General features: G+C 45.1%; 1 protein-coding gene across 1 annotated transcript in view; it reads left to right on the forward strand.

The window, feature by feature from the left end:
- The window catches only part of LOC130861021 (uncharacterized), a 101,447-nt gene that overhangs the window by 2,858 nt on the left and 78,571 nt on the right, over positions 1–20,018 (forward strand). Inside the window, exons 3-4 of the mRNA XM_057749524.1 lie at positions 13,707–13,798; positions 15,691–15,812. Of these exons, the coding sequence (XP_057605507.1) occupies positions 13,707–13,798; positions 15,691–15,812 (214 nt within the window). The remainder of the gene's footprint in view (positions 1–13,706; positions 13,799–15,690; positions 15,813–20,018) is intronic.

Genomic DNA, 20,018 nt, shown 5'->3' on the forward strand with positions numbered 1-20,018 from the left:
CTAGCCTGGATCTGATCCTTGCCAACCGGAAATTTCCACTTGGATGTCTCAGAATGATCTCACATTCATTATTTCCAAAACGGCGCTCAAGATCACCTACCCGAATTTTCCTGCATTCCACACTGGCCCCCCCGAACTCAGTGGATGGTGCCACTGTCCACTCGGAGTAAAAAAGGTAGGAGTCATGGTGGAACTGCCCTTTCACTTACCTCCTCTGCAATCAATCACCGAGACCTTAGACTGTGTCTGCAGAATGTCTCTGGAATCTACCTCCTTTCCTCCACCTCTGCAGCTGCCGTCTCCATCCACGCTCAGGTCATCCGTGGTCGGAGCCGTGGCACTCATCTGCCAACCGCGCTCCCCAGTCACGCTGAAGCCAGAGGTTTGCGAAAGGCACACAGGACCGTGTCACTCCCTAGCTTAATAGCTCGTTGTTGCTTTAGAAAAAGAGCGAAGTTCCTCACGTGGTCCGCCTGGCCTTGCCCGCTCCATCCTGCTCTCCAGTTTTCCTTCCCCACTCTTCCCTTCTCGCCACCATCCTCTCCCTTCCTCAAGCAAGCCCCGTGCCTGCCTTCCCTGGGGCCTTTCAGCAGGCCGGTCCCTCCCGAAATGTTTTCTGCCACCCTCGCTTGTCTGACCAGCTCCACGTCATCCCTCAGACTGACTTCCTTTGACATTCGTCCTTGAGACCCTGCTCGATTTATGGAGGGCCTGTTCTGGTGCCGGTGCAGCAGTGAAGGAAACAGACACAAATGGAGCTCTTGCGGGGTGTGTATTCCAGTGGAGGAAGCAGCCAGGAAACAAACCAGCAACATATCTGGCAGGTGAGCTGGTGGGAGGTGTGGGAGGAGTGTTGGAAGGAGTTGCCCGTTGAGCTGGGATGGCCAGGGAAGGCCCCTCGGAGAAGGTCAGTGCTGGGGCTGGAGGGAGCCCTGCAAATGGACATCTGGGGAAACGGTGACCCAGGCAGAGAGTACAAAGGCCCTGAGGCAGGGGCTGGCCTGGCCTGTCCCAGGAGCAGCGAGGCCTGGGTGAGTGACAGGGAGAGGAGCTCTTGGAAGGACCCAGCTTTCACTCTAAGTGAGATGGGAGCCGCTGGGGGCTTGGAATGGAAGACGGAGGTGACCTGACTTGGGTTTGAACAGGACCCTGTCAGCGTCTCTGTTGAGAACAGACTGTAGGGGGCAGCATGGCGGCAGGGAGGTCTGCTCTTGGAATATCCCAAGTCAGAGCTGCTGGGGGCTTGGATCAGGATGGTAGCGGAGGAGGTGCTGGGAATCTGTTAGATTGCGGATAGACTGCGAAGGTCAAGCGGATACAACGTACGGATGGATTGGACGTGCGGTGAGACTGAGTAGGCAAAGATGACGCCAAGGTTTTTGGCTTATCTCAGCCGTGGCTCCTTGAAGGAGGCCTTTCTGGCACCTGCAGACGAGCTGTAGCCTCTGTTCCGTGTTCTCATAACACTCTGTGCGTCTCCTTTGTGGTAATCAGCCCGGTTGTAGTTCAGACATGTTTAATGTTTGTCTCTCCCAGCAGAATAAAAACCACACAAAGCAGGGACCTGTCTCCCTTAGTGCCATTCGCATTGTAGACACACAGTAAGCATCCGTGCGATGACTAAACTGATGAGACCCGAATGCAGGTGCTCAAGGTTCTATTTCCTGATGAGGTCTTAAAAATTCTGGTTTTCCGTTTTACTGATTTTCAGTGGTCTGTATGTGTTAGAAAGCAGACCAGGGGCTGTTAGGCTGAAATTCCACTGTGCAAATTATAGAAGTTCATCTAATTCCTCAACAGAATTGTCAGATGTTCGTTCCCCACCCCACCCCCACCCCCGTCATGCAGGCAGATCACAGGCCCACCTCTCAGGAAAGCCAGCATTTTCCCGAGGGCCCTGGCCTCTCCAGCACACTAATTGCATCTTGACATCTATGCCCCAGAGAGCCGACCTGAGATTTAGATCTGAAATATCTTGAAGGCAGGTGCCAAGCTACTTTCCATTTCCAGAGAAGACGTGTCCCTTTAGAACTAGAATATTCTGTCAAGGATACGTTAGCTGCCAGACTTGCCCATCAAGAAGATCAAATAAATTGTGGATGTTTTTTGCCCCCATTTTGTTTTTAAATAGAAGGAACAAATTGGATTTTGGAAAATATCTGTGACAGATAATGATCTTCGATCTTGCATAGTAATATCATGTCTTTCTCTCTTAAAAGCATCATTTTTTTTAATGGCAGAAGTGAAGACAGTTGACCCTTGAACAACATGGGTTTGAACTGCACAGGTCCACTTACACAGGGAGATTTTTTTTTTCATTAAATTCAGGTCTACTCGCTCTGAAGTTGTTGAATCCCCAGATGCAGAACCGAGGCTACGGAGGGCCAACTGTAACGCTATGGCTGGATTTTGTACTTCAGGGGGTCAGCACCCCAACCCCCACGTGGTTCGAAGGTCAGCTGTACTTCTTCCCCACTCAGGAGCCTACTGTGGACATACTGTATGTGTCCTTGCAGCCAGATAGGCCTCATTTTTTTTGCTGGCTGCATCATATGCAGTGAGGTTGTACCTTAGTTGGCTGTCCTTCTTTTGGTCAACATTTAGGTGGTTATGATTTTGCTCTTAAAATTGTGCTGTGATGAGCATCTTTGCACACACGTTTGAGTTTTCCCATGAGATGGATTTCGGGGGAGAAGCTTCTGCAGAACGGTACTCCAGGGAAGTGATAATCAGTTTCTGTTCCCATTCATGGTGAGTGGAGATGCTAATCATGGAACATTCTCTGTCCATAGATTGTTCACCAACTGACCGGTGGAAGATAATACCTGTTTTTAATTTGTATGTCTAAGCTCATGAGTGAGACCGAGCAATTTTGTCTGCTCACACTCTCTGATGCTTTCCGTGTGAATCCTCTCTCCCACGTCACTGTCCTGCTGGATTGTTGTCTTTTTCTTGTTCGGCTATTCATATTTTGTTATTATTGATTTGTAAGAACCTTTTGTATCTGGGATGGTCATCCTTTGCCTCGATATCTGTTGCAGGGTTTTCTCTCGAGCTGATGCTTGTCCTTTTCATTGTGGCTTATTCTGTACATTTCGTGATACAGAACTAGTGACTCCTTAGGGCGCAGAATCTGACAATCTACCTTTATGGCTTGTGGTTTTGGGGTAAAGCTTTGAAAGGCCATTCTCAATCCTTATAACATTTTCTTTTAGCACTTCTGTGGTTTTGGCTTTTATGCTTAGATTATTCATCTATATTTATTATTTCGTACATTATAAGGTAGCAGTGTTAACTGAATATTTTCTCAAATTATTAGCCAGTTGTCCATACACTGTTGAAATCTCTGAAGTTCCCCCACTGATTGGAACATCACTTGTATTATATACCAAATTCTCATATATACTTTAATATGGCAATGCATATGTCATGCTTTTCTTAAATTGAAGTATAGTTGATTTACACTATCGTGTTAGTTTCATGTGTCCAGCACAATGATTCAGTTATATATATGTATGTATATACTCTTCAGATTCTTTTCCCTTATAGGTTATTAGACAATATTGAATATAGTTCCTTGTGCTATACGGTAGGTCCTTATTGGTTGTCATTCTTGAATTCTAGTTGAAATTGCTTTTTTTTTTTTCATTTTTATACTTTTTTTTTTTTGGCACACGGGCTTAGTTGCTCCACAGCATGTGGGATCATCCTGGAGCTAGGATCGAACCCGTGACCTCTGCATTGGCAGGCAGATTCTTAACCACTGCGCCACCTAGGAAGCCCTTTTTTTTCATTTTGAAGCCTGAAAACTTTTGACTCACAAAGTAACTCAGTTTTGAATTGATTCAGAGCTCCCATACCTTGCTTTGCAGGGTAAGGATGGGTTTGTAGCAGGGTTATCAGAATTTTTTTAGTCCCTTTGAGCGGCTGTGCTCCAAGAAGAAAGAAAAGGAAAGGATACTAGCAAGAGACTGCAGAGTCTGCCCCTTTTCATCAGGAAAGCAGTCGCTTTTTGGGAAGCCCTACCCTGTAGACTTCTGTGTACCTCTCATTATAGGGAAGTACGAATTTCTAATAGGGTAGACTGATGCCTCAAACAAAATTGGGGTCCTCTGAGGAAGAACGGGTGAGCAGATATTGGAAAGGGAACTTGGAGGATTTCTACATGCCTCATCTTTATTTTCCCTCTAGAATTTCCTCAAGTATTCTGAAGAGAGAGGGTGGGGGCGGGGAGAGGGAGATAATTTATCCAGAATAAAGTGTTCAGTTTGATGAGTGTTGACAGCTGTATATATCTGTGTACCACAACCCAAAACAGGATATAAAATATTTCTGAGACTCCAGAAAGTTCCCTTCTATCTCTAGTTAGTCTCTTTACCTCCCCTCTCACCCCCCACAACCATTTTCTGATTCAGGCTACCATAGATTTGCCTGTTGTTAAATGTCGTATGTGTTTATGATGTATCCTGCAGTATGCATTCTTTGTTTAATTAATTAACTGATTGGCTTTGTTGGGTCTTCATTGCTGTGCGCGGGCTTTCTCTAGTTGCGCGTGGGTGAGTGGGGGCTACTCTTCATTGTGGTGCAAGGGCTTCTCATTTCCGTGGCTTCTCTTGCAGAGCACGGGCTGTAGGCTTATAGGCTTCAGTAGTTGTGGCACACAGGCTCAGTAGTTGTGGCACATGGGCTTAGGTGCTCTGCAGCATGGCATGTGGGATCTTCGCAGACCAGGGATTGAACCCGTGTCCCCTGCATTGGCAGCCGGATTCTTAAACACTGCACCACCAGGGAAGCCCAAGCATGCATTCTTTTTGTGTCTTTCACTCAAGATGTTCTTTGAGATTCATCCATGTTGTACACGTTATCAAAGATAAACACCTGTTGTTAAAGATAAAGCCGGATACTAACATGGTAAGGTCAGATTTTAATCAGTAAGAACTGTTGCAACAGGAAAAAGAATCCAGCATGAACTCAATTCCAATTTGTACAGAGGGTGTTTTAAAGGGAGGAAGAGGGAGGAAGAAGAGGGCATTCAGCAGAATCCGAGAGAAAAATGAGAGAAAGTGGGAAAAGGCAGGGTTGGTCCACGTGAAACCATCTGGATTTGCTAACTGGGAGACAGGGAGGCCCTATCTTCAGGTGTTGCCTGGAACCAACAGTAAATGCTTTTGGTAGCCTTGACTTTTCTCAGGCAGGCACGCTAAGGGGGACTGGAGACGCGCTAGGGGTGTGGCCCTGAGCTGTTAGAAACTATGAGAGTGTTTGCTCAGGTCTTTGTATTATAGGCCAAGATTGAGGTGTAGTCGAGGAGGGCTCAGAGGAGCCTGGCTAGAGTTTGGTCAAGGAGACAAGCTTTGTCAGTGTAAAACAGTTTACTTCTTTTTGTGTTGTGTGAATATACCACGATTTGTTCATCCATTGACCTGATGATGGGTATTTGAGGTGTATCTAGTTTTGGCCATGGTGAATAGGCTGCAGTGAACATCTTACATAAGGCTGACATTTTTCTCGGATAAATATCTAGGAGTAGAATTGCTTCGTCGTAGGCTGGGTATGTATTTAACTGCCACACTAATTTCCAAAGTGGTTTATCAGATTACACTTCCCACCAGCAATATATCAGAACTCCGTTCCATATGCTTGTGAAACATTCGGTGTTGTCAGTGGGTGTGAAATCGCATCTCATTTTGGCCTTAAATGGCATTTCCCCGGTGACAGACGTGCCCATATTATGTGCTTATTGGCCATTCCTGCATCTTCTTTTGTGACTTGTCTCTTCAAGCCCTTGCCCGCTTTTGTGGATGATGATGATGTGGATTTTGACTTGTTAGAGTTCATATATATTCTGGATGGGAATCTTTCGTCAGATCGGTGTGTTGTAGATATACGTACACATTTAGGAAAATGAAAATTTTAAATGTCATTTACAATAGCATTCAAAAACCAATGGTAAGTCAAACTCCCAGTCAAAACCTTAGCCATCTTTTTTTTTGAAAAATTAACAATTGATTCTAACATGTATATGGAAACACTCAAAAAATCTAGAATAACCCCAAAATCTTCAGAAGATGAGTGAAGTGGGGGAACTTATAGTGCTTAATATTACTGAATTTTAAGACCCACTGTAAAGCTACAGTGATCAAAACAATGTGGTCTTGGCTTAAAGACAGAAAAATAAATCAGCGAAATAGAAATAGACTAATACCGGTGCTGTCAGTTGAGTTTTGCCCCGAGTGCCAAGTCAGTTCAGTGGGGAAAAGTAAAATCTTTTTAACCAATAGCTCTGGATCCAGTGGATATTCAAGTGGAAACAGAATGAACATTGACCTCATTCTGTACACACATTACTAATTTGGGATGGACCACAAACCTAAATATAAAAGCTAGAACCATAAAGTTTCTTTATGCAAACATAGGGGAATATCTTGGCAGCTTTAGGTAAATACTGAGTATGTAGAACACAAAAAGCACTAACTACAAAGGAAAAAGAGAGAAACAGAGAATGAACAGGCACGCCTCAGAGCGGGAGAAAATATTCAGAATATGGTTCTTAAAATGTTTTATTTTTTCCAAAAGTACATTAGCATTATTTAGGTCCATGGCATCCTTGTTCTGCATTAATTATATTAGGTGCATTTTCTGTTTTTTCGGTTAAAAAGTTAGATATGGGCCATTGTACCAAGGGGACTGATTTGATTCTCCTACTTATTTCACTCTCTGTGAATGCAGGTTCCTTTTCCGTTTATGCTTTGCCTGCTATTCCATGACTGCGTACAAGAGAGACAGTAGATTGTAGATCATATTATTCCTTGTAAAATAATTAGATGTTAGATGAAGCCAGAAGGCAATACCAGTAGTCTCCTTTGGGAGGAATCTAGCCTGTGAGTCTTCTGAGTTATTCAGCCCCAGTTTTTCAGATGATGGAACACTTAACGTCTGCCAACCTGCTTAGGAAAGCAATAGGAAGCTTTCAGGAGCTCCCAGGAAGGGAAGCAAATCCAAACTCTGTTTAGGTACAGAGTCTGTTGCCCTTAAGACTTTGCTTCCTGTCTTCCATTTATAAACCAAGAATACAACCAACAGGAAATAGAAACCAAAAATGGACACTAAAAGATGTAGAAGAACAACAATGAAAGTAAAAATTAGAGGAGTATCTTCAAGACCACAAGCAGTATGTAGTTAAAATCCTAAACTTGAAAATTAATGCTGAGAATATTCAGTTGATTTTTGCAGTTGCGTGCATATGGGTGAATGTATATACAGATATATATGTATCTGTAAGCAGTTAAGCAGTACACACACACACACACACACACACACACACACACACACACACACGATACCGTACCGTTTAAGCACCTGAAGTGTTGGGGGCGGGATCTAAATCCAGGTAGGTCAGTAGGTTTGTAAAGCAGTCCAGTGAATTTCCCTCAAGATTCCACAGCGTGGGGCAAACTACTTTAGGGTTGTTACCAAGCCTCTATGTGTTCTGTTTGTCAAGCATCTGAGTAATGCCTGGCACGCAATAAGCCCACAGTGCCTGTCCAGGAGACGTGGAACGAACCAGCCCCAGCCTTGATCCTCATAGTGTGGGAGACCAGGGAGGGCCCTTCCCATTCCCTGAAGCCTCAGGTGAAGAAGTGCCTGCTGGAGGGCGGTTCACAACTTCATGTGAATTTCCCATTGTTGCAGCTGACACATGGGACAGAATCAGTAAATGTTTCTTTAATGATGAGGTGGTTGGGCCAGATCACTGTTTCCCAGGGGAGGAATATGAGATGATTTTAGGCAGTACACAGATAGCTGTTTTAAGTGTTAATAGTTAGGTATTTGTTACAGTGTGTTTTAGAAGAAAATATTAGCACATCAGACCTGAGTACTAAGAAAATTGAGTTTATTTAAAGACATATTACATTGGGGAGGAGAGGTGGGGAGGCCAGGATTGGGAGTCTGGGATTAGCAGATGCAAACTGTTATGTATAGGATGGATACACAACAAGGTCCTACTGTATAGCACAGGGAACTATATTGACTATCCTGTGATCAACCATAGTGGATAAGAATATGAAAAAGCATATATATATGTATAACGGAATCACTTTGCTATACAGCAGAAATTAACACATTGTGAATGAACTACATTTCAATGAAGTAAATGTTAAAAAAAAAGATGTTACATCGAACAGGTGGTATGTGAGTGTCATGAACGTTTTGAAAGCAATAGTGGATTGAATGAAGATTGAGTGATTCTTTCAGGTCTTCCCAAATCTGAGACGTTGATTCTTTGATTCTGGGTTTGAGACATGAAATGAAGATATTCAGATGGAAGGGATGTTCTCTGGATTTGGGAAACAGGACGATCGTGGAAGGGACAGCGGAACTAGGTGCACAGTATCAGGGTGCGGAGATAACACTATTAATATTTTGGTATCTACTCTGGGCAGTCTTCATGTATATGTGTACGTTCATTCTAACAAACTTGGGAACGTCCTGTGCATATAATCTTGTAGACTGCTATGTCGACCTGATACTATAACTCCAGGTTCAGCGTTCTTGTAACAAAACCCCCAAAAACAAAAAACTGTGTTCATTCTTGGTTATTTCCTAAGGATGAAATCCCAGAAGTGGGACTGTTTGGCCATTGTGTTCGCACGTTCTTCTGGCTTTTTATACTTGTTGCCGTAGTGCCTTGAAGCGTGACTGTGCCAGTTACCAGTTTGGACAGTGGTGCTCCAGGGCCCTCTTGCTCATTCCTCTCAAAGCCAGGTTCTATTACAAAAGAGTTGTATTTCTGATTTGATTGGAGTAATACTGCTCTCTGTTTTTGCTTTCATTTTCATTTTGCTTTTTTTTTTTTAATCATTGATAAGCCTATTTGTATGTTCATTGGTCAGTTTCTCTTCTTTTGTGAATGGTTCATTTTTGTCCTTTACCCATTCTTTTTCTTCTGGAATATTAGTTTTTTTCCTGTATTAATTTATGAGTCCTTGATATCGTAAGGATATTAACACTTTGTGACTTGTTACAGATATTTTTCCTAGTGTAATATTTGCCTTTTATGTTTGTATATGAAATCCAGACTTATTGTTGCTCTTGTTGTGAAGACAGTACTATTTTATTGATGGAAACAATTTAATTTAAAAAGAAAGAGAATATCATCATTTAAAAATGGCAAATATTGGGACTTCCCTGGTGGTCCAGTGATTAGGACTGTGTGCTTCCACTGCAGGGAGCATGGGTTCAATCCCTGGTTGGGAATTCAGAAGCCACATGCCATGTGGCATGGCCAAAAGAAAAAAAAAGGCAAATATTCCTCTCTTGTTAGCTATTCCGTTGCTAAATGTTGACAGCTGGTGAGTCCCTTATCATCATAGGCCATGGTGATTGCTCACAGTTCAATACTATTTTTTTAAATTGAAGTGTAATTGATTTACAATATTGTGTTAGTTTCAGGTGTACAACAAAGTGATTTCAGTTATACATACAAAATGTAACAATCCTGTCTGAGCCATTCTGTGACACACATGGTCTTGCTATTCTAACTTCTCTGAAACCAGATGGGACTTCCTCTCAACATGTCCTGCCGTCACTGTCAAGTCCGTTAGAGGTGTCCTTACCTGTGCGAGAGGGCACGGAGGTTATTCCTGGTGGCATGGCAGGCCTGGACAGCTGTGACCACAGCCCCAGGTGCTTTAGTCCACACACCGTGTAGGGGCCATTTGAAGAAACAACACAAATCCTGATTGCTGTTGACAGTCATCCCTGATACCTTCTAATGAGATCAAGAAGGAGCCAGTATCCAACCTTCCAGGGCGAGGGTTAGCTGCTTGGAAGAAAATCTCAGAGAGGATGGTGGGCATCTCTTAAGTAATGTGTCCTTGCCAGTGCCCTCGATGGCACGGGGGTCAGTATTGTGCAGAAAGGCACAGACATCCTGAAGGTGAAGGCTTAGCCAGCTTACTTCACTCACCTTTTCCTTTTTCTGTCTGTACGAGAGATGATGATACGCTGTCCCAACAAAGGAGCTTTCTCAGTAACTACAAAATTAAAATTCTAAGCGATAAGGAAAGCAATTAATTGGCAGTGGTTTTAATTTCTCTTTTCAGTCTCACAATGGATGGTGTCTTAGATATAAGGAAATATAGCCTATGTGTCGGGACCCTCTTGCCATGCCCAGTTCTCCTAGGTCGTGTGTCGGGTGACTGGTTGGTATTCACTGTGTGGATGCTTAGCTGCTCTCCAGTTGGCGACCTGTAAATCCTGAATCTTGGTGCCCGCCTCCCTTCAGAGCTACAGGAGCAGTGCCCAGCAGCACCCTCTTCTTTCCTCGTCTCAGCTGGGTGTTGTACATCTTTTCATCTTGGCCACTCTCACAAGCAAAGCAGGGAGATCCTATTTCCCTGGAAGCATGGAAACCACTGGCAGTCTTCTAGATTTGAGGACTGCAAAGAGCCACATGTTGGAAACACGAGGAAGTAGGAGTCATGGGAACTAGTGATCGGGGTCCTTGTGTTATATCCCTGTGTTTCCCCAAGTGATGGTGGTACTTGTGTTATGTCCAGGTATCTCCCCAAGTGATGGGGGTCCTTGTGTTATGTCCCTGTGTCTCGGCAAGTGACCAGGGGTCCTTGTGTTATGTCCAGGCATCTCCCCAAGTGATGCAGGTCCTTGTGTTATGTCCCTGTGTCTCCCCAGGTGACCAGGGGTCCTTGTGTTATGTCCAGGCATCTCCCCAAGTGATGCAGGTCTTTGTGTTATGTCCCTGTGTCTCCCCAGGTGACCAGGGGTCCTTGTGTTACGTCCGAGCACCTCCCCACCTTTTTGTACTGCCACACATCACTGGCTGCACCCAGTGTGCTGTGCAGATCCATCCCTGGCTCCTGCCAGGCCCTGTGTGACCTGAATCTGCTTTTCTCCCCAACCTCTTCTCCCATTTCTCCTGTTTTCTGACTCTTCTGCAGCCCCTCTCCCTACTTCCTGCTACTGGAACCCTCCACGTCCACTCCCACTCCTGAGTGTCTCTATCTGCTGTTCCTCCTGCCTGGAATGCCTTTTGCACAGCTGCCTTTCCTTAATTCTCTAGGATTCAGCTCAGCCATGCTTTTTATTTTTTTATTTTTTTTAAAGCTTTTAAAAATTTTTATTTATTTTTATTTTATGTATTGGCTGTGTTGGGTCTTTGTTGCTGCACGCAGGCTTTCTCTACTCGCAGCAAGCAGGGGCTGCTCTTCGTTGCGGTGCGTGTGCTTCTCAGTCCAGTGGCTTTTCCTGTTGCAGAGCACGGGGGCTCTAGGCGTGCGGGCTTCAGTAGTTGCAGCGCATGGGCTCATTAGTTGTGGCGCGCGGGCTCTAGAGCACGGGCTCAGTAATGGTGGCACATGGGCTTAGTTGCTCTGCAGCACGAGGGATCTTCCTGGACCAGAGCTTGAACCGTGACCCCAGCATTGGCAGGCGGATTGTTAACCACTGCGCCGTCAGGGAAGCCGAGCCATGCTCTTTAAGAGAGGCCTTCCCTTTTGCCTCTCTAGTAGGTCCTCCAGCCGCCATACCATTTTGTCCCTCGTTTGTCATAATCTCTGTCTTGGTCTCTGTCCCTTCTCTGTTTTGTTCACCACTGTAACCCAAGGCCTGGCACTTCGCAGACACTCAATAAATATTGCTGGACTGAATCAATAGTATTAAATCGACTGACAATGCAGAGCTGGGGGGAATAGACAGTGCTGCTCGTTATCCAGGAGGGCACTAATAAATCCAACAAGGAACATGTAGAGGCAGGGAAATGGATCCGCTTTTGAGCAGTTGGAGTCTCTTCGCAGTGGGGTGAGTGCCTTCTCTGTGGGGAACAGTCCACCGTGGCTCCATATTGTGGAACGTATTCTTCTTGCCCTGGATGCTGAGGCTGACTAAGGGCCCTTCCAACCTTTGAATTGTTTGATGTGTGTTCTCATCACTGGTCTACTGTTCTGGCTTCAACTGCAGCTACGGCTTTTACCACGAGATGGCGCCAGAGGATGCCTTTGAAATCAGTCTTCCTCAAACTGCCACCCACAGTGAGCACACATTTTTCCCAGCACTTATGCCCCCAACACACACTTGAAACAGAAGCTTCACAAAGCAGTTCTGACTCTTACATGGTGGATGTATTATTCAGGATATCACTTGGGATGCTTAAGACTGCAAGTAACAGAAGCCTGACTCAATTTAACTCAAATGATAAAGACGTTTATTATCTCACTAAATATTTCCAGGGAGAGAAGGCTCCAGGCCCACGGGGCTGTGGCATGGCCTTAGGGATCGGGTTCCTTCCCTGACTTCTCATTTGTCCTAAGGCTGGTTGCACTCTTGGTTGCCAGGGAGCTTCCAGTGGTAATCAGGGCTTCAGCTCCCAGGTTGGAACACTACAACTTTAACTGCTTGTAGTGTAGACTGGGGTAGAGAGAGTTTGGGCTACTCTAGCAACTTCCAGGTCATAGCTGTGACCTCCTTAAGGGACACGAAAGCACTGGTATTTAATACAGAGTCAGGAGAAATACTTTACTAGTTGTTAGTGATGTTTGCCAAATATTTCTGGGTCTGTCTTCCCCTGGACACAGCACTTTTGGTTGAGCAGAGTTATGTGACTAGCTCTGGCCAGTGAGTTTGCTGAAGGACTAATTGGTTGCAGGTCTTCTGTATGACGTATGAGGTGAGGTTATTTGCTCTTTAGGGTCCTGGGAAAGGAATTAGTGATATGAGGGAAGAGAGAGGTAGGACATGACTGTGGTGGGAAATATGATGGGCAGTGTCTTTGAGTGTAAAGGTGGATGGATGAGTCTGTTTAAACTTGTGCTGGAGGGACTTCCCTGGTGATGCGGTGGTTAAGAACCTGCCTGCCAGTGCAGGGGACATGGATTCAATCCCTGGCCTGGGAAGATCCCACATGCCATGGAGCAGGTAAGCCCGTGTGCCACAGCTACTGAACCCATGTGCCACAACTAGTGAAGCCCGCGCACATAGAGCCTGTGCCCTGCAACATGAGAAGCCACCGCAATGAGGAGCCCCTGCTTGCCACAACTAGAGAAAGCCTGCACTCAGCAGTGAGGACCCAACGTAGCCAAAAAAAATCAAAAACCACCCCCTGAAAAACAAAAAACAAAACAAAACAAAAACTTGTGCTGGAGTAATAGGTATGATTTAGCCTTTTTTTAAATTGAAGTATATTTGATTTATAATGTGTTAATTACTGCTGTACAGTAAAGTGATTCAGTTATCTATATACTTTATTCAAAAACTATTCTTTTCCATTATGGCTTATCATAGGATATTGAACATAGTTCTCTGTGCTGTACAGCAGGACCTTGTTGTTTATCCATCCTATACGTAAAAGTTTACCTCTGCTAACCCCAACCTCCCACTCCATCCCTCTCCCAACCCCCGCCCCCCTTGGCAACCACCAGTCTGTGCTCTATGTCCACGAGCCTGTTTCTGTTTCATATCTAGTTCATTTGTGTCATATTTTAGATTCTATATATAAGTGACATCACGTGGTATTTGTCTTTCTCTTTCTGACTGACTTCACTTAGTATGGTAATCTCTAGTTGCTGGATTTGGCCTTTTGAGGTGGATAAATTTCCTGTGGATCCTCGACCTGGTTCCTGGGAACTTGGCCATGGACCCTGGCCTGAACCTGCTCTCTACTCACCTGCTTCCTTTTTCATCTCTTTCAGGTTTGCAGTAAGCATTGGCTACTGGCAGGACCCTTACATCCAGCATTTGGTGAGACTGTCTAAAGAGAGGAAGGCCCCCGAAATTAACAGAGGCAAGTGACCATCTCCCTTCCCCACATCTCATCAGCTGAGAGGCCTGAGGTTTTAGGCATTCATTCTTTCAAAGAGCATTTAAAAGGGTGTACTCTCTCCAACGGTGTGTGAAAGTGCTCGTTTCCCCACTTCCTCAGCAGCACAGTGTATTGTGAAACTTTTCATCTTTGTTCATCGGATACATGAAAAATGGTTTTTACAGTAATTGTATTTTATTCCCCTTCTTTTGAGGTGAGGTTGAAAATCATGTTTCTATGTTTAAAAGCCATTTATATAGCTTTTACTGCGAGCTGCCTGTTTACAGAAGGGATTATTTTTGTTCTTGCTGTGGCCCTATTAAAGTCTTAGTAACACTGTTAGGTTCTGCAAGTAATTTCCATCAAGGAAGTTGAAGGATTTGAGACAGGAGTGTGACTTTGTTTTAGCCAGATTGAGAAATTGACCAGTGACCGTAATTCTTGTGTGTGCAGGGAATCTTGGCCCTAAAGATGGGTCCTCTAGGCAGGTTCTGTAAGAAGTACAAAGAAATTTGTAAATGGTGGTTCCTGAGAGGAAGGACATGGTGGTTAGTTTGAGCGGAGGGTGAATCCAGGCATCGATTAGATTGGGCAAGGCCTGGCTAAGAGGCTTTCCTCAAGCCTCCCTCCCCCACTCTTGAGACAGATTTCCCAACGAATGTTCCCGAGGCAGGGACCCACCATGGCAAGTGGCTCGTGGCCCCGGGTGGCAGGTCAGCCCCCCTTCCTCTTCCTGTCTCGGGTTTGCATTTCTAGATTGGGGGCCTGCAGCCCGGTAGGACAGCCGCTTCCCACACGTCTGCAGTGAGGACATATTCTCTCCCCAAAGCGAAGCCGTTGTGGGTGATATTCTGTAATATACAATAAAGGTGATTTACTAGGAAAAGAAAAGCAGACACAAGCCCAAATTATGTATTTATTAATCATGGAGGGATTATGAAAGGGGCTATTTTATTTTATTAATTAATGAATGAATTCAATTCATTTTTTTTGGCGGCACTGGGCGGCATGCAGGACCTCAGGTCCCCAACCAGCAGTGTAACTCATGCACTCTTGCAGTGGAAGTGCGGAGTCCTAACCCCTGGACCGCCAGGGAATTTCCCCACATTACTTATTAGCACATTCACCAGACATAAAATGTCTCTGTCAAATGGCAATAAAAGTTTCGAAATGCTGCTCTCAAATTTTGTTCTTGAAACAGTCACACCTTGCATCTCGGGCCTTTGGAACAGACAGACGCTGTCTCCCTGTCTCCCTTCTGGGCTTCCCATCCCCTTTGTCCCAGCTCCCCACGCCAGAGCTTGACAAGTCCATTCATTAGGCCACCACTTGCTGGTGTCCCCCCCACCCCCATCTGTGATGCCATTTTGTGAACACCGAGGCTCTGACCCAGGCAGGATGGGGGTGAGAGGAGCGAGAGAAGCAGCATGGCTTTCTTTGCTTTGACATTCATCTGCCCAGTTTCCTGACCTAAAAATAGTACTTCCCACACGCTCTTGCAATTTTGACTTTTACCAGAGTACTAATTAGCTTTCCCTAGAGCCATGCAAAAGCACATTTCCAAGAGGAACATTTAGATCGGATGTTTTTGGTATGAAACACTTGTCTTTGCTAAGTAAGCGTATAGGATATTTTATTTTTCTTAAGATCGCTAATTCCACCTTTGAGTAGCTTGTACTTATTTTGGTTCAACCAGCTTTATAAAAAGAAACAAATAGAGAATTTGAAAGTCATTATTTCTCCCATAAGGTCTAAAGATACACGCTGACCCTGAAGAAGGACAGCGTGTTGTCTGGCTCTGCCTAGCCCTGTGGGCTTTGCAGGGATTATTTCTGTCGTCCCTGAGTGATGGCTTGCTTCTGTCTGGCTCTTAGGATATTTTGCTCGAGTCCATGGCGTCAGTCAGCTTCTAAAGGCATTTCTACGGAAGACAGAATGTAATTGTCAAATTCTGACCCTTGGGGCTGGGATGGATACCACCTTCTGGAGGTTAAAGGTAAATTAAAACGTCCCGTCTTCTCTCTCCAGTTGTTTACATTTAATGTGTTGAAGATGTTCACCTGGTTCAAAAGCTTAAAAAGAAAATTAACCTGGGGGGCGCAGTGGCAGCCTGTCTCCCACCCCGGTTTGCAGCCCCCCACCCCCCACAGCGCCCCTCAGCCCCGTCCTTGACCGCACCAGGGCCGCAGTGAAGACAGTGCGGGTTGTTTCTCACCTTTTGCTACTGCAAACAAGGTAATCATAAAAATCCTAGGGTACATTTCCCTCTGCACGTGTGGAAATATATCAGGAGAAGGAATTCTACCAGTGGAGCTGCTGCGAGAAAAAAACCACGTGCGTTTGTAATTTTGTCAATAACTTAAGATTTAATTGTTGACCTAACAGTATCTTAGGGAACATTTGGAGATTTGCAAGCGTGGGTCATGATAATATGATCCAAAGTCCCTTTGTAGTGATTGTCTGATTTGATTCCTCAACTATTCTGTTCGGGTTCAAGGGCAGGTATATTATATTCACTCACAGGAAAGAAAACTTGGGTCTAGTTAGTGAAAGAACAAGGACTAAAATTCTGGTCTTTGATTCCTGGCCTGGAATTTTCTTGTCAAACCTTTTCCCTACAAATATCTCACTGATTGCATTTTGTACAGATTTTTCTCGGTTCTTCTATCAGGTGGGTCACGTGGCAGTAATGGGTACATGCGTTTCTCCAGATTTCTTGCAGATGTAGACCAAGATAAATTAGAGTGTGCGGGCATAACTCGACCTGCATTATCTATTTTGTCCCTAATTAGCTCACCTGATAAGAAGGTCTTCGGTCATCAGAGCTTCCAACCTTTCTCTTACTCGAGAACCAGTGGCATCAACATGGCCCTAGTATTTTAATCGTTTGCCTCTGCATTCTTCCTTCTGGATGAGATAACTAACATTTATGAAGATAACTAACATTTTGCTTTTACATGTATGACCTCATGAATTCACACGAGAGCTCTGTTGGGTGGGGAGCTTACACACATGAGGGAAGTAGGGCTTTAGAAGTTTGCATCTTCCCCCAAATTGGACAGCCAGTGGCATTAGGACATGGAACCAACACTGGCTTCCAGCTCATCAAACTCCCGATTCCTTCCTCTTTCCTCTGCACACAGCCCTGTGGTTGTTCTCTGGGTCGGTTGTGCCTCTGTAACGCTGTGACCCTGGCGTGGTGGAAGCAACTGGAAGAGAATACAACTTAAGAGTGTGTGGACTGCTGGCATTAACAGGGGCCGCTGGAGAATTCTCTCTTTTGTCTTGACACCCTTTTGATTTGGTCATGTGGTTTGTTTTTTTTCCCCATCTTGAAGGTGGATTAATAATTAATAAATCTGAGATTTTAATTTCTGAGCAAAATACCTCGAGGTTTATGTGCACCTTGCAAGAAAATGGTTATCTGCCAGAGGTGAGGACGGGGAATACCACAGGGCCTCAGAGTCGTTTGTGGAAATGTTTTGTTTTATTTGATGATTCTATTGATCTGAAGGGTTTTTTAAAAATCTAATGTTTTTCTTTAAAAAGAAATATTATGCTTGTTTGCTCTTTTTGAGCAGAGGTTGCACAAGCCAAATCTGGCCTGCCGCTTATTTTTATAAATAAAGTTCTATTGGAACACAGCTGCGTCCATTTATTTACATCTTCTCTATGACTGTGACCGCAGAGCTGAGTAGTTAGGACAGAGAGTGGATGGCCTGCAAAGGCTACAATGCTTTGTGGCTCTTTCCGGAGAGTTTGCTGATCCCTGTTTTAGAGCTCTATGTGCCTGTATAAAAGGCAGGGAAAGGTCTTCGATCTTACTGTCTTGTGTTCTTTCCGCTTGGGATGGCTGCACTAGCAGAGGCTTAACTGCAAGTCACAGGCTTTCTGGGGCCACTGCCGTGGGAGCTCATTCTGTATAATCCCAGGGGCCCAAGACTGTTTGGATGGTTGAAGACTCCCATCTTCAGGCAGCAGGCAAGAACAGGGCCAAGTATTGCCCCAAGCAAAGAATAAACGGTGAGTGCAACCCTTGAAGGAGCCTTGGGTCTTGGTGTCTCTTGAATTCTGTTTCTGCACAACCAAAGGATCAGGTGTGGAGGGGAAGTGGTCTCAATTTTGGCTGCCTGTGAAGCTGTGGACCACATTGGATCTTGTAGTCCGAGGGCTACCCTTCCTCGTGGCTGCTCCTGAGGGCCCCTTGCTGGCTCTCCCTGCCTCCTGTGCCACGCAAGCTACTGGGGAGTGGAGAGTTAGAAGGGCCACAGAGAATCACAGAATAAAAAGTTGAAGCATCGCTTGCCAGAGCCATTCTGCCCCTTTCTGAAAGCTGAGAAAGAGGGTGTCTGTTTCTTAAAAGTTCCAGGTGTGCCTTTTGGAAGCTTTCCTTCCACAGTGACCCCTTACTGAGAATTCTTATGAGGGTCAAGTGCGTGAGTGCCTGGGCAAGCTCTTTAAAAAGCAAGAAGTCCTATAGGAGATGTAGGACGCTATGCTATCCTTCATTTATTTGCTTTTGATTGTCCTCGTGGTCTTCCGGAATTTTAGGCCTTTCTTAACAGTCCATACTTTGTGAGTAAAAGTTCTTGAAAAGCATTGTAGAATCTCTTAGCGCAGGTTATTTCTGTGTATCTTCAGACATACCCTCCGAAAATCTTCAGATAGCTTTTTTTTTTTTTTAATTTTTATTTATTTTTTTTTGGGGGTACACCAGGTTCAATCAACTGTTTTTATACACATATCCCCATATTCCCTCCCTTCAGATAGCTTTTCTGTAGCCCTGCTTGGCAGTCAGGTAGCAGGTTATTGTATTGCAGTTCCAAGAGTGAAGAGCTGAGGGTGGGTGATCCCAGATCTCCTGCGATGTCAGGAAACCGTCTTGTCCCTTTGTCTTGCTTTGTTTCTTTCTTTTTCTCTTCTTCCTTCCGCGGACCAGACCCCTGAAATTTTAACTGAGGACCGTTTTCCATGTGGTGGGATCTCCCAGTGCTGTTACTTGCTCTTAAGGGTCACCTTCCTACCAGGAAATGCTTCCTGATGATCTCTGACCCCATCACTCTGTCCTCAGTGGCGGTGGGGGGGGGGGGGGTCTTCTGCCCCTCGTGACCTGTCCTCCATCTCTTGCTACTGTCTGCATAGTTGGTGCTCATAATTGCTGGGCAGCTTGGCCAGGTTGTGGAGTGCCTTGTTTCTTGCTAAGTCTTAGGGGTGTTATCTATTTTACATGTAGTAGTGTGTATCTGTTCATCTCAAATTCCTAATTTATCCCTCCACCCCTTTCCCCCTTTGGTGACTGTAAGTTTGTTTTCTGTGTCTGTGGGTCTGTTTCTGTTCTGTACATAAGGTCATTGGTACCCTTTTTTTTAGATTCCACATGTAAGCGACATCATATGATTTGACAATATTATGTTAGTTTCACAGTATGTATTACCTAGTGATCTGACATTCGCATACTTTTGGGGCTGAGTGATTGGACAGGGAGGAGGAGCTGGAGAGAATTCTAGCATGACCACTAGGTGACTGGGTGAGGGTGTAGCCACCGACTAAGTTAGGAAACGCCTAAGCTAGGAAAAGCCTAAGCCAGGAAAAGTGGAAGAGGGAAACAGGGCTCTGTGTGTCTGTGTGTCTTTCACACTTTTTTAAACTGCAGCCATGACAGGAAAAAACTGTACATCCCTAGCCAGGACCCGCATCTATATACCTGCGTCTGTAAGTAATAAGGGCACCCACGTGATGCCTACTAAGGGCAGGCCCTCTTCCGAGTGTCACACGTATTTCCTCTACAGTCCTCACAAGGCTGTGAGGTGTTAGCACTTTCTCTGCTTTTCCAGTGAGGAAACGTTGGCCCAGGGAGTTTAGGGACTCTCCCAAGGCCTCACAGCCGACACGTGGTGGAGCTGGGATTTGAACCCTGTCCCCCCGCCGGCTCCAATGTGCACTGTTCTCCACTATCGCAGAAAACAAAAGTGTATCACAAAATAATGCTTACCCTCATTCCATGCGAAGCTTTTCTGATATTTGCTACTTTACTCTATTTCACCCCCAAACTGCTGGTCACAACCCCGCCACACTGGTTGCTTGACCCTCTCTAATAAGTCTCAAGCTGCTTTTTTGAGAAATACTGTTGGTCCTGCTTCCAGTCCACCCCTTGACATCCCAGTGCCCATTTCCCCGATTCAGGCTCCCCATCACTTCTCTC

Source organism: Hippopotamus amphibius, chromosome 9, assembly GCF_030028045.1.
Source record: "Hippopotamus amphibius kiboko isolate mHipAmp2 chromosome 9, mHipAmp2.hap2, whole genome shotgun sequence".
In the NCBI taxonomy this organism is placed as follows: Eukaryota; Metazoa; Chordata; class Mammalia; order Artiodactyla; family Hippopotamidae; genus Hippopotamus; species Hippopotamus amphibius.